At 45.0% G+C, this 14,326-nt stretch overlaps 1 protein-coding gene across 10 annotated transcripts in view; it reads left to right on the forward strand.

Moving 5' to 3' along the window:
* ZNF267 (zinc finger protein 267) overlaps positions 1-14,326 on the forward strand; it is a 174,337-nt gene that overhangs the window by 125,573 nt on the left and 34,438 nt on the right. For 3 of the 10 annotated variants that reach the window (XM_032271715.1, XM_032271721.1, XM_032271722.1), the window contains exon 1: positions 11,544-11,776. The exons of 6 other annotated variants lie outside the window; for them this stretch is intronic. In XM_032271715.1, coding sequence (XP_032127606.1) covers positions 11,774-11,776 — 3 coding nt within the window. In that variant the 5' untranslated portion in view covers positions 11,544-11,773. Of the gene's footprint in view, positions 1-11,543; positions 11,777-12,971; positions 13,120-14,326 lie in introns of those variants that run through there. One more of the 10 variants, XM_032271718.1, reaches the window with a different exon arrangement.

A 14,326-nucleotide genomic window follows, 5' to 3' on the forward strand; every position in this document is an offset into this window, starting at 1 on the left:
AGAAATGCTTGGTTGTGAATGAATTAAACTGAGCTATCTCTAGTTTGCCCGTTATCCAAGCAGAAACACCAAGTTACTGATAATAGTCCCATTCTGAGACTGTACTCCAGGTGGTGGCATCTCTTCCTGGGCACTGGGGGCTTGGCTGTGGTAGTGGGGAGAGATGCTGCCACTCGGGTCTTGAGCTTCCCTCTAGCACAGTGATGTGCCCTGTTTGTGGTGGAGAATATGTCTACAACAAAATCTCCTGCAAACCCAGGAAATCTCTCCAGAGAGACAGAAGAGAAAGAAAACAGTTTCACTGAAGAACCATTAAACCATATTTTGATGCACAAAAGAGGCAATCACTTAGCGCTTTGCAAGAAAGAAGGAAATCCCACACTTGTGCATAGGCAGGCAGGTACAACCAGTGCATGCATGTTCCCGAGATAAACAGTCACCAGTCCTCAAGGAAGGGACTTGACAGCACTGTTTTCACATGTCCCTCAAGGGTAGCCACTGGGCTCACTAATCGCATTTACGACAAGATCAGTGTCTCCTAGTTTATGGCAGGAGTAGGTTAGTAAGTTAGAGCAGGCACTGGTGGAAATTGTGCTCTCATGGGAGCTCTCTCCCTTAATGATTCTATTTCAGAGAGGAGATGACTCTCCAGCCCTTGAGAAAGATAGCCCTGGTTGGAAGCTGGTAAGAGGCTTACATAGCTTTTGAAGAGATTTCCATACATCACAAAGGGACAGAGAAGATACTCAAAAGGACAAGTTTTCTTTTAAAAATGCTCTGAAAGAAAAAGGCAGGGTTCATTTTCCCCTTTTCACTGGGACAAATTTGTTTCCTTGGTAGTTACCCTTGTAACTGCCAATGGTTCAATGACCCCCCCATCTTCTACTTTCCAGTCCTACCTCTAATTCAGTCACTCCCTCCTACATCTGGTACTCAGCCCTGTGTCTTCCATCCATCTTCCTCCTAATATTCTCAACCCTGTTTCCTTAACTCGGGGATTCTTTGTTCTGGGCAACTGGAGCGACTCCATGGATGATGAGTCTATGGCCTGTCACACGTGGAGTTCTTACAAGCAAGTCCTGGTGACCAGAAGGTGACCCAAGGCCCCGTCTCAGGACAAATCACTATGCCTGAAACAAAGGAAGAAGCCTTCCACGGAAGGAATACTTAGCCTGAAAATTCTTTTGTTCATTCACTTTTCAAGTGTCTTTATCCATTATTGAGCCTGACAAATATCCAGACACACAGGTGCTTCCCCATATGTCCATGAGTTTAAGGATTGGACATCACTTCTCCCAGTGATTTCAAACTTGTCACTTAAGGTTTTATCATCTCCCACCAACAGACACAAGGTCATGCTTAGGCCGTGGTGGCATAGAGGGAGGGTGTCTGAAAGTCACTCACATACACACTCTGAGTAGTTTCAAGGTGCATTCACATTTCTCTGTCCCTTGTAGGCCAGTCCTTGGACAGACCAGGAAATCCAGAGTTTCCTATAAGAATGGAATTCCTTGGAAAAGAGTTTTACCTTGAGTCAAGAAAGAGGAATCACATTCTTTCAAAGGAAATTGCCCACGATCTCAAGAACAGGGAAAGAAAAGCTGGGCTGATACAATGGTGCTGGTCCTGTCTTTCATCCAAAAAGCTACCACTGCCTCTAGATCCTCTCAGGATGGCAATATTTCTTGATTCCAATAACTAAAATAGGCAAAGTTGGGAGGATGCAAACTTCATTTGGTACCAGACAGGTGAGAAAACATATGTATGAATGACCAAAGAAAAGTATGAGAAAAAATTGAAAATCTATCCTAAGCTAGTCACAGTGTTTTGCTGGTATCCTGGGGATCCACATGCATTTCAAGAAGGCTGAAGTGTGCCAAGCCTGCAGGACATTGAAGAATGAATGTCTTAGTCCTAGACTATGGCCTGTCCGTTCAGGTTCATGTTACAGAATTGTCTTTAAAAGATGACTTGCCAAAGTTAGACATCAACGAAGAGTACTACATGCAGAATATAGACAGAGCAATTTTGGACTCTGATGGAACACAGTCAGTTGGCCTGGTGGGGAGAGTCACATACATCAGTGATGTGCTACTGAAACTGGCACACCCCACTACCACAGGAATGAGCACATTTGCTCCTTCCGGGTGAAAGGAGAGTGTGACGGAGAAGAGGAGGGTCCATACGGACATAAGAAGCCTACAGATCCAGATGTTCTCCTTGCTGATAAGAATATTGAAGACTGGTATTATGGAATCAGTGACCCTGGAGCAGATAAGCTTGAAAAGCAGGCTTCACCACGCCTTGTCTGGATCCACCAGAGGGCAATGTTATCACTACACTCTATGATTCTGATCTGGATGATGCCATTACTGAGACAGATCTAAATAATAATTTCTAGTTATTTGAAGATCCGAGTGATCACTGTTGTGCCGACAAGACAATAGTGTGCTTTCATCCAGGTTTCCACAGGGCAGGCTGCAGAAGTGGCTGCTGAGAAATCCTTTGGTAAGTTGATTGTCAAGGGCTGCAGACTCAGTGTAAAATGGAGAGGATCCCAAGCAACCAGAGGAAAAGAAAAAGGACAGAACCTCAAACTGGGATCCAGCTAACGCCTATTCCAGCACTGCCAGGAACAGGAACTCTTCCTCCTTCTGCAGCAGCTGATGTATGTGCCAACTATGGCAACCTATCCCCATGTGCTCCTCCAGCTGTGCTGAGCACTGCCTGGCCTCCAGCCCCGGGTGTGTCCTGATGCTACCCCCAGGATTTCAGCCACCCACGTTCCATCCAATGGCACCACTGCCTTCCTTTCAAGAGGACTCCAGGATCAATCCATCTTGGGACCTCCAGAGGATGGGAGCTTGTTCCGGAAATCACAGCAGCCCTTGTCACATTTTCACCACCCTGTGGCTCTATGGAAGAAACATCACTTTAAAATCCCAATTAATGAACATGGGATTAAATGTTTTTTTCTTTCTTTGTGGTCCCCAAGGCATTTGAATGTGGTCAGACATGGGCAGGCAGGAAATTATAGCTATGCTTTTTCATATGGATTCAAGGGACCAATGGAGCTCAATTAAGCTGTCATTAAAGCAGGCCTGAAGCTCCCAGGGTGCTCTGATGCACCGCCAGTGCTGGGAAGCTCACTCACTCATACTATAACATGACTAATAAAACCTACTGCCTGTTCCTCTCACCTCTGTGGGAGACCAGTGGCTAAGCGAGTTACAGAATGTCCAGTGGAGTTAGCAATCCAATCATATAATTATCTTGTCTCTTTTTATGAGGGCAGAAATTGACCAGAGGGTAAAAAAAAAAACAAAAAACAAAAAAAACCTTTGAACATGTTTATGTCCGCTGGGAATTTTTCATTTTATTACCTTTAAAACGGATCACTAGTACTAGTTGTTGTAGTGGTATGTGTGATTTAACTCCTTACCCTCAGAAAAACAGGTAGAAACCAGTCCCCATCACAGCCCAAATCTTTTCCTTCCTCCTCTTTTTCTCGGGTATCACCAAAGAAATCTATTAGATTCACTTCTGTATATGCCAAAAAAAAAAAGACAAAAATAAAATGCCTTTTTACCTCTATAAGCCAGATGAAAACAGACTTCATGAAGCTCTGTATCATGAAATTAGAAATCATTATCATTTACCCAAAATGATGGAAACGATTTTCCTTAGATTTGACGAATTTCCCTAAGCTTGAAAGCTGAACACAAGCATTTCCCGACATATCTTCAAGAAGAGAAACAGCCTTAAACACATTTGAAAAACACATTAGTATAGAACCCACACACCCCTCCAGAGTCTATCTTAAGAAGAGCTGCTCGGTCACACCCTAGTCCCCTGCCTCTGGCCCCAAGATGTCCATAAAGCTCCCCTCATTATCTCAGGGGAAAGAGCTCCCTGGGCATTGGAACCTCTGGGGGTGAGCTTCCTAGCACTGGCGGTGCATCAGAGCACCCTGGGAGCTTCAGGCCTGCTGATGCCTGGGCCCTAAGCTGGATCATCCCATCAGACTCTCTGCGATGGGACCTCAAAGCATGGTCAAACCCTTTGCAGAGTTTTAATCTGTACCTAGCTGTGACTCCCACTTACCAAAGTCCTCGCCTTCCTGTGGCACATTAAGATGAGGAAGGACAAAGGTGATCCCTGCCCTCAGAGCAGCTCATGATAAAGAGAATTCTGTTCTTCTAAGGCTGTGGATCTCAACCCAGGCTGCATGTGAATATCACGCAGCGAGATTTTCACAAACACGATGGCCTGCTCCAGTAGAACATATTTCTTAAACCTGTTTCTCCACATTTCTTGGGATGAGTTTATCAAAACCATTTTACTTCTCCTTTGTAGATGCCAGCTTGACATGTATTTCTCTTGAACAACTTTGTCATTAATACATACACACCCGCACCTTATTTATCACTTTTCTAACTCAGAGAGATATAGAAAAAATAAATCAACCAAAGTGTGTTTCTTTTTCCTCACTCTACAATCCATACAGAATACTTCTGTGGCCTCTGATCACTAAATGTGTGGAGATTTTTCTACGCCAACAGGCAATTCTGCAGCAGACACCGGCTGGGGGTTGTATAATTCAGTTGGATTCTGACACTGTCCACCTGGAGCTTTAGGGCCCTGTCTTGGTGTGGGCACCCCACCTTCCAGGAACTGCCATGTATCCAGCTATCCAGAAGCTCTAGGAACACATTATTTTGGGATTCCCTATAAGCTTCAATAAATAAGCATGATTGATTAAATCACTGGTTATTGGTGATCAACTTAACTTTCAGTCTTTCTGCCTCCTCAGAAGTTAAGATGGGACTAAGAAATGGTCCTATTTGAGTGAGATTGTATTTGCAGGCAAGAGACTGTAACATCCAGGTGAGGAAGTGGCATTGCTTCTACATGTGGAGAGAGGATGTCTGTTTCCGGGCTGCAGCACTGATTTTGCGGTGCAAGAATTCTGCTGGCTGTATTTTCTGATTCTCTCCTGTTCCTGTCTGTTCAGTTTCACCACCAGCTCCACAGGTGTCCCAGCCCTCCTACTCCTTTGTCTGTGTTCTGGCTGTGGCTTTCTCAATTTCTCATCTCCCAGGGCATGTTATCATTCTGATGAGTAGTTTGAAATTATGCTAATACCATGAGAAACCATTTTCAATGGGAGAATTTGAGGTCATTTAAAGACTTTAAATAAAACATTCTGGCTACTTAATTGAGAATAGAAGAAAGCAATGTCAGTTATATCACGCCAGGCCTGTTAGAATGTCTCTTATCAAAAAGACCAATGAAGGCAAGCGTTGGCAAGGTTGTGGAGAAAAGTCCTTGTACCCTGTTCATGGGAATGTAAAGTAGTACAGCCATTCTGAAAACAGTATGGAAGTTCTTCAAAAAACTAGAAATAAAAGTATCCTTTGTAAAGAAAATGTGATGCATATACACCATAGAATACTATGAAACCATAAAAAGGAATGAGATCATGTCCTTTGCAGGGAATTGAAGGAGTTGGAAGCCATTATTTTCAGCAAACTAATGCAGGAACAGAAAACCAAATACCACATATTCTCACATCTAAGTGGGAGCTGAACAATGAAAACACGTGGACACATGGTGGGGAACAACACACACTGGGGCCTGTCGGGTTGGGGGGAGGGAGAGCATCAGGAAGAATAGCTAATGCATGCTGGGCTTAATACCTATGTGATGTGTTGATCTGTGCAACAAACCACCATGGCATACATTTACTTATGTAAAACTTGCACCTGCTGCACACGCACCCTGGGAATTAAAGTAAAATTGAAGAAATAAAAAGTATCCTATGGTCCAGCAATTCCACTTTTGGGTATACATCCAAAAGAACTCGAATTAGGATATTGAAGAGAGATCTGCCCTCCTGTGTTTATTTTGGCATTATCGACAATAGTCAAGATACGGGAGCACTCTAAGTGTCCATCAACAGCTGAATGCATAAAGAAAATGTGTGTATACACAACGGAGTACCATTTAGCCTTTATAAAGAAGGAAATTATGTTATTTGTGGTAACTCGGATTGAACCAGAGGATATTATGCTAAGTTAAATAAACCAGGAACAGAAAGACCTATAATGTATGATCTCACCTAGATGTGGAATTAAAAAGATTGATCTCACAGAAACAGAGAATAGAGACTAGAACGGTGATTACCAGAAGCTGGGTCAGGGGGAGGATGGGATAGGGAAAAAGAAGATGTTTATGGAAAGATACAAAGCTTGACTTAGACTGGAGGAATACGTGATCTATTGCACTGCACGGTGAGCACAGTGAATAATGTATTGTACATTTCAAAATTGCAAAATTAGTTTTAATGTTCTCACTACAAAAAAGATATATTGAGGAGTGAATGGCTATGTTAATTAGCTTGATGGAATCTTTCTATAATGTATATCTATATATCAAAATGGTCATCACATTGTACCCTATAAATATATAAAATTATTATTTGTCAATTAAAAAGAAAAGACATAGTCTGCCCTGGGGCTAGTGATATTTGCCTTTGATCTTCTGCTGCCACCTGGTGACCAACTTCGGAGTGAGGAAGAAAGCAGAGGGGTGAGAAATGCAGGGACGACTTTGCCTCTGAATCCCAAATGAGGACTTAGCTCCCGGTTGTGGGCGGGAATGCATTCTTTCACTGAATTCTCCCAAATTACAGCCGCCCAACAAAACCTTTGGCACCCTCCATCAAGCCCCCCACCCACAGCAACTGATCTGCTGCGTGGCTGCTGTCAAAAGAGCTGAGACTGAAACCTGAGGTTGAAGAGCAACCTACTAGCTGGGAATATTCTGAATTCCATAGGACTTTACTTTTGTTTAAACTCAGAGCATTTCCTTTAGTTCAAGTAGGCAGTGTTTCTAGCACTCAGTGGCAAACACCACAGTACACACACACAAACACACACACACACACACTCTCTCTCTCTCTCCCCCCTGCACACACACGCATGCACATATACAAGCAGTGTAAGCCCCATTTTAATCTATTTTAGTGTATTTCATCATCCCAGGAGTGATTAGACCCATCCCCAATTCAATCTGGGTAATTTTTTTTCTTCTCAGGGTAATGCATGGAAATTCACTTTCCCATATGTGTGTGGCAAGAGTACACACCACGTCATATTTTTTTTCTTATTCTTTTGGAATGCTGTTGCTGATTGGATTGATGTGCTGGTAGCAGGTTTCATCTAATCATTGCATGAAAGCACAGATATGCCATCCACAGACTAATGAGGACTTTGTTATAGAATACATTTGCTCTTTTTAAAATAAAGCTGCTCTTCAAGTTTCTTTCTTCTTCCTTTTTTCTTCACTGTAAGGAAAGAATGTGCTGTGTTTTCATGAAGCAGAACTTCCATTTTGCTTCCCATATTCTATTTGTCATCTTCTCTCTCCTGTCACACCCCTCCAGTTTGTCATGCGGCGCAGTCCTTTTCTGAGCTTGTGCACATCTCAGCTCACCCTGACAATGGCAGTCATGAACGCATGAACCAACCACTTGTAGCCTGTTCTCTTTTCCCTCAAAGCATAAAGAGGATGTCTCATGTTTTGGCTCCCAGATTTTGTCAGCAAACAGAGCTTTACAGGGGTTGGCATTTGCATGATATGTGTTTCCCTCTGTCCAGGGTTGCAGTATGGCTGGCTATCACTCATGGATGGTTGACCTTCAAGAACAGTTCACTTATATAACTTTTCTGGAAGGGTGTGACCCTGGAAGCTTATGGGGACTCAGGGAATACCTTCCAGAGGGCCTTGGCCAGGGATGTCTGCTTGGGTGTGAGACAGGCAACCTCCTACCCTCCATGTACCTCCTGGTCCAGGACATGGAAGTCTCACAGGGCACCCTGCCCCAGGCAGAATAGGAGGGGGGCTAGTCTCAGAGGGTGTGGACAGTTCCCTGGCCCCTGGGAGGACTTCAAACTATTGCAGACAGAAACCCCTTCTTCCTCATTTTCAGTCCAATGAACAAACTTCATGGCTAGAGAAACTTTACCTCCTGTTTTAATCTATATATTAATTGTTTTTAATTTTACACAAGATGTGTATTTAAACAACCAGATCCTGGATTTGATGAAGAACATATCTAAGATTTGTTCTGTTCTTTTAATTGTCACTTTAGTCCTGTGTAAGGATGGATTTGCCCTATGTGTAGCAGCTACATTAAAAAAGCATAACATTGTCCTTAGCTTTACATGATACATTTTTTAAAATAAAAATTTCTAATTGTACAATGTAGGCAAAGATTATTTCCCCCACCTTTTTCCTGCCCCCAACAAACCTAAAGGATCATGACGCTTTTTATATTAAGGCCTGGAATATAGAGATAAACGAGGAGTGAGCACCCCCTGGTGGAGAAAGGAAATCTTTTCACAGAACCAGTGTTTTCTCTCACCAGTCTTCACTGGAAATCATTCAACACCAGTAACTCAATGATCATTGGAAATCAATGACTGTTGGTCATTCAGTACAAACAAGCAAGCAAACAAGCTGTTTGTACAGCTACGCCCGATAATTTATGTACAACAAAGGAATGAGGAACAGGAAAGTGAAGAATAGAGGAAGGGATACTGGAACAGCGGCCGTGGTGGAACCATATTGCAGTTTTCCACATGAGAATGTCTGCTTGGTCTGTAGGAACAGAGTTCTGGGGTAAAGCAGCAGGTGTGTTCTCAGTAGACACTCCTGTCTGCTTCTGGAACACATCAACTGTATCTTTGTTCTCCATTTCCAGTTCTACACGTGTCTGTTTCACTGATTGGTCCCCAGTCAAAGTAGAATCTGATCTATGTCACAGACAAACTCTGCCTTTCACCAAAGGCTTTCACTCATTCACCGAGTGGTGTGCAACACTTCACCATTAACTGCACCCCAGGACTGTCGTAGCTGCCACCTGCGAATTCATAGGATTACTGGTCTCAGCCTCAACTTGGGCTCTTTCTCTGCCATAGCGGAGCCTGAAGGCTTTTCAGCTGCAGCTTCATGAAAGGGGCCCAGAGTGTGCACCAAACTAGCGAGCAAGCAGCCCCCGATGCTACAGGTGGAGGAGCCAGCAGAGCCTTACTCCGTGTTTTTATCACCATCCCCACAGCAGCAGCAGCAGCAGCAGCAACCACAACTAGGCTTTCTAATTGTGGTCACAATAATGATCATGCTTAGAATAATAATAAATAACATAATCGTAATTGCTGACATGTTTAGCTTGTATATAGATTTATTATTTGCAATGTTATATAATTTAGTTTTAGTAATATACATGTTAATTGTGTCATAAATATCAGGACCCCAAAACACCCGACCAAATGAACGACTCGCACCTGTGGACCTATGACTGCCCACCTGCTAGTGCAGATCTTCTCACCACTCCACCCAGAGCTTCCATCTCTCTGGTCGACCTTCTGGGACGATGAAGGAGCTGAAGCACTCATATGATCTGATTGGGGTCTTGGCAAACAGCTTGACTTGTTAGAAATCAAAGGTTGACTTTAAGACATACTCAGCTGTCTGGCTAACTTGTGTCAGGAGAAAATGTCTTCTCAGCAGATCTACCTTTGCATCTCTTGCTTTCAGAATAAAAGGTTGTTTCGGGCACAGTAGTTTGAGTTAGTCTGTATTGAAAATCATCAATGGCCTATTAATACTGAGGGGGAATGAAAATAATTTGCAGACATATTGAGCCCATTCTAAGTGCTTTCAGATTTCTCCTATTGTAAGAAATAAATAATAAAATGTTAGGCCTTGATCTCTTAAACCCAGCCTTTAGCAATTTCCCCAAATTATTCTAAATGTTTCCAGAATTTCAGAAGCATTCTCTGGTGGAGATTATTTCTAATTGGGAAAAGTACTAGAAGGATGAGAATCAAAAGGAATCTTTCTTCTATTGCAGAAGAGTCAATCTCCAGGATTTCAAAGGCCTAGGGAAGATGCTTGAGTTGTGAGGCCCATGGAGGCACATGGACTTTAGAGGCAGGCAGAGTTGATCCTGAGTCCCAGCCCAGCCCCTTAGAAGGCTGTAAGAACTCCTGAGGAGCTGTCACAAGCAGTGCTGCCTTTGGGAGCCCCTAACCTCCTGCCTTTTCTCCCCTCAGTGTGGGAAAGGGGTTTGATCAGCCAGGGGTGTCAGTAGCCCCTCCCCACACCCATTGTCTACACCTAATCTGGTGGCAGGGAGGCCACAGAGTGCAGTGATCGGAACGGGTGTGAGGGTGAGAGGCAGCTGGGCCCTCGGCTGAGTAAAGTGCATGGAATCCTGACTACCAGCAATTAGGGATCTTTCTGCTTTTGGAAGGGAAGCATTTGTTCGACACATCTCACCGAATAAGGCACAGAGCCTGATCTGTCCCAAGTGGGAGTTTAACCAAGCTAGAGGAGGGCCGAGGGCCCTGGCCCAGTCTGTCACCCACCTGCCCTCCCACCTTCTCAGTCAGAAGACTAGGAGAATCTGAAAACAGAGGTGATGCAGTGCCACCAGCTACAGGAGTCCAGAAAAACAGAGATAGGGCATTCTGGGAGGTCACAGCAGGCAGATCACTTGAGCTCAGGAGTTGGAGACCTGACTACTAACCCCAGCTACTTGGGAGGCTGAAGTGGGAGGATCACTTGAGCTCAGGAGGTCGAGACCAGCCTGGGCAACATGGTGAAACCTCCCCTCTACAAAAAATACAGAAATCATCCAGGCATGGTGGCATGTGCCTGTAGTCCCAGCTACTCAGGAGGCTAAGGTGAGAAGATTGCTTGAGCTCCAGAGGTTGAGGCTGCAGTGAGCCATGATTGCACCACACACACATAGACACACACACACACATACACACACACCGGAGATAGGGCTGAGGAGTCCATGACCACTGAGTTTGAGCCAGCAGGGCCCAGCGGAACTGAGCTCCCAGTCCTGTGCCTGCCAAGGACGCTTCTTCCCTGAGCTTGCAGGGATCAAGAGGGAGAGACAGATGGACACGGCCCGTTACCCGGGATGCAGACTCCAGAAGATGGGGGCAGGCTTGCAGATTAGAGGGAGAGGCCAGCTCCTCTTCTATATTCCACCACCCGCAGCATCCTCCTGGGACCCCAGCCTGCATGCCGCCTATAAGATGCTTTTGCACTGGTTCAGTGTACAAATCATACAAAGGCCTAATTGAAAACACGTGAAGTGTACGGTCTTCTGTTCCCAGCTGAGGAGCCCCTCCCACGGTGGTATTAGCAGTGGGGTACAGTGTGGTAAGAGAGGTGCTAAGGGACAGGATGGAGGTCTTTCCTGCTTTAAAGATGTCAAATGTCCTTCTTCTTAAACTTAATTAGCTAATAAGATGCTTTATACAAGCAGAACCAGGTAAAAGAGAGAGCAAATGCATTTCAAGTCGCAGCTCACCCCTTAGCTGTAATTCCCGCAGCAGACGGCCCCACCTCAATGAGCCGGTCTCCCTTTAAAAAAAAAAAAAAGGGAACCCCCAAAACCCACTAATAATGAGGGGGCGGGGCCTGGAGTTTTATCCAATCAGGGGCGCTGGAGTGGAAACCGTCCAATCAGGAGTGAAGCCGGAGAGCAGGGGCGGCTTCCGGGATTTGGCGGGGGCCTTTGTCAGCTCCAGTCAGAGCTCGGGTCTCGTTGCTACGACTGCGAGTCTTTGGTTCTGGGAGGCCCAGGCGGATTCGCGTTCTGAGAATAAACAGAGATTTTGTTCTGTGACCTGCAGGCACTGGGAGATCCGTAGCTAAGACGCTAGGGCATCCCGGAAGCTGGGAAATGGTGAGTCTGCGGGGTTGGGGGTCCCCAGAGGGCTAGGGGCGGTCGGAAGCGGCGGGAAACTGCTGTGGGGGTACCCGGGACTCCCCGCGGTCAGCTTTGGGGTCTGGGCCCCGAGTTCCCGCGGGCGTAGCGCGGCCCTCGGTCCCCTCCGCTGCAAGATGGCGGCCGGGCTGGCAGCGGGGACCCAGCGCGTCCTGTCCCGTCCCCGCGGAGCGACCTCGGCCCTGGCCTGAGCCGTCTTTGGGCAGCTCCGCGCCGCAGCCCAGCGTGGTGCAGTGAGGACGGGAGCGTCTCAGGGGAGACTTGGGATCTGTGTGTGGCTAGTGTGTAGGAAGAAATTGTACCCCGTGGGGTCCCCAGTGGCTCCTTAATCCTATTAAGAATTAAAGGGAGTCACTGTTAAAACGGTGAGGAATTTCAGCAAATAGCGATTTGCGACATGGGAAGCCTGCAGTCCTGGTTTGTGGTTCGGAGGTCTCCAGAGGGGCTTGAAGGAAAGGTTTTTATAAGGTGGATGAGGAAGCAGACCAAATTAAATAACCGATGGGTTACAGTTGTGTAATTGCCTTATTTAGACTATACAGGTGGAAATTTCCTGCTTATATAGTCAGGGGTGAATTGAAGGGTTTTGGATCGTTAAGTCTGAATTTTGTTTTCTCCTAATGTTGTAATTTACAAGAAATGCATTGCTTTGGTTTTTCTTCCTAGAAACCCGGGGCACTATAACCACTTCCGTATGATCGCCTGCTTGTTAATCATCTTAGCACTGCCCAGAACTGGTTTTCCCCTTGCGGTTTCCTAACGTGTTGCACGCAGAGCCCCAAACCCACCACCGCGTTCCCCCAGCCTAACTGGGGTTTGCAGTAAAATATTAAATTTCCAGTTTCTTCCTGATATTTCCAAAGACTAGTTTCCACTCTCCAGTTCACTACATTATTAATTATTGGTCATTTACTGTACATTTCAGAGAGAGTATTTTACTCGTTAATCATTATTTCACAGAGCAGTGGATGACACTTTTTTAAGATTTGGGTTTTTTTGGTATACATTTCATGTGAGAGGAAAGCAGAGAATAAATCCCTGACACTGCACTGCAGAAAAGTCTTTGTGCCTCTTTTTCTTTCATCTTCCCTAGGCACAGAGAGATCAGAAAGAATGTCTTTTGACTTCAGGTTTTGCTTTGGAAACTTTACAGGGCCCTGTGTAGCCACCCTCCGTCCAGTCTTTTCCAGTTCCTGAGATTCAGAACTGTCTGGGATGACTCAAGATGCCCACAGTGGTCATGTGTCTTGGAGTGTTTAGTGACTGTCAGCCCCGTGTCATCTCTTAGAGGACCGCCCAAGGTATGGAAGTGTAGCCCCCCAGGGGAGTAGCTGGATGCCCTGGGGCTGAGAGAAATCTCCTGGGACACGCTTAACCTAAAAAGCTAACCCCCTGGGACATAAAGATTTTATTCAAACCTAGTTTTCATCCCTTGGAGACACATAGCTGGTCAGCCAATCGCCGGTGTTTAGAGGAAACAGTCACAAATGATTCCTGCCCTCTGGATTCATTCAGATTTGTGAAGGGAGAAAAACTTCCAAAGGACCAAAAAAACAAAAACCCCACCTCAGTGAGGTGGTGCAAACTCAGCTGCCGTGTTCATGGGGGCACAGTGCAGGATTTCCTGGGAGGATGGTCCCTGAGCATTTTAATGAGCAGTATTGGGATAGGATAATGTCCCAAATGATACCGTGACCTGACTTGACACTTGAGCTAGCTATGTCTGTGTTCCAATTAGCATTGCCATTCCCTGAGTTTGCTGCCTTAGAAAGATTTGTTCATTTATTTCAATTTCAGTTTTTTAATTAGTGTACATTTCATCAGTAGAGCTTGAAAGATAAACATTTCCAAGGCCGTGAAAGGCGGATTTCAGAAAATTAAAATATCAAGTCATATACTTCATTGTTAAAAATTCTTATTCTCCTTTTCTTCAGCAGAGTGAGTTTAGTAAGTTTCTCAGGGTGTTCATATTTTGGGAGTAATTTCAAAGAATCTCAGGGCTCACCTTTGGAAATGCTGTCTGGGAAAGGAAATGGAGAAATGGAGAAAAATCTTTCATTATTGACTGTAGAAAGTGAATACATTTTCACAACAATGTGGTAGATTAATTGGTGAATTCTATAGATTCATCAAAACATAGGTTTCTCTTTTTTGTAGGGTGAAGTTGTGACAGTGGATATCTTTGTTTTTTATCTTCTTGTTTGGATGTTGAGTTTATTTTTTATTTTTTGTTTTCGGAGACAGGATCTCTTTCTGTCATCCAGATTGAAATGCTGTGGTGTGATCATAGCTCACTCAACCTCCTGGGCTCAAGTGATCCTCCCACCTCAGCCTTCTGAGTAGCTGGGACTTACAGGGGTGCTCCACCGTGGCTGGCTGTTGTTTTTTTTTTCTTTTTGTAGAGATGTGAGTCTCACTGTGTTGCCCCCCCAGGCTGGTCTCAAACTCTTGGGCTCAAGCAATCCTCCTGCCTTGGCCTCCAAAGTGCTGGGATAACAGGCGTGAGCC

This window comes from Sapajus apella, unplaced genomic scaffold, assembly GCF_009761245.1.
Source record: "Sapajus apella isolate SASKATOON/1434 unplaced genomic scaffold, GSC_monkey_1.0 scaffold246, whole genome shotgun sequence".
Lineage (NCBI taxonomy): Eukaryota > Metazoa > Chordata > Mammalia > Primates > Cebidae > Sapajus > Sapajus apella.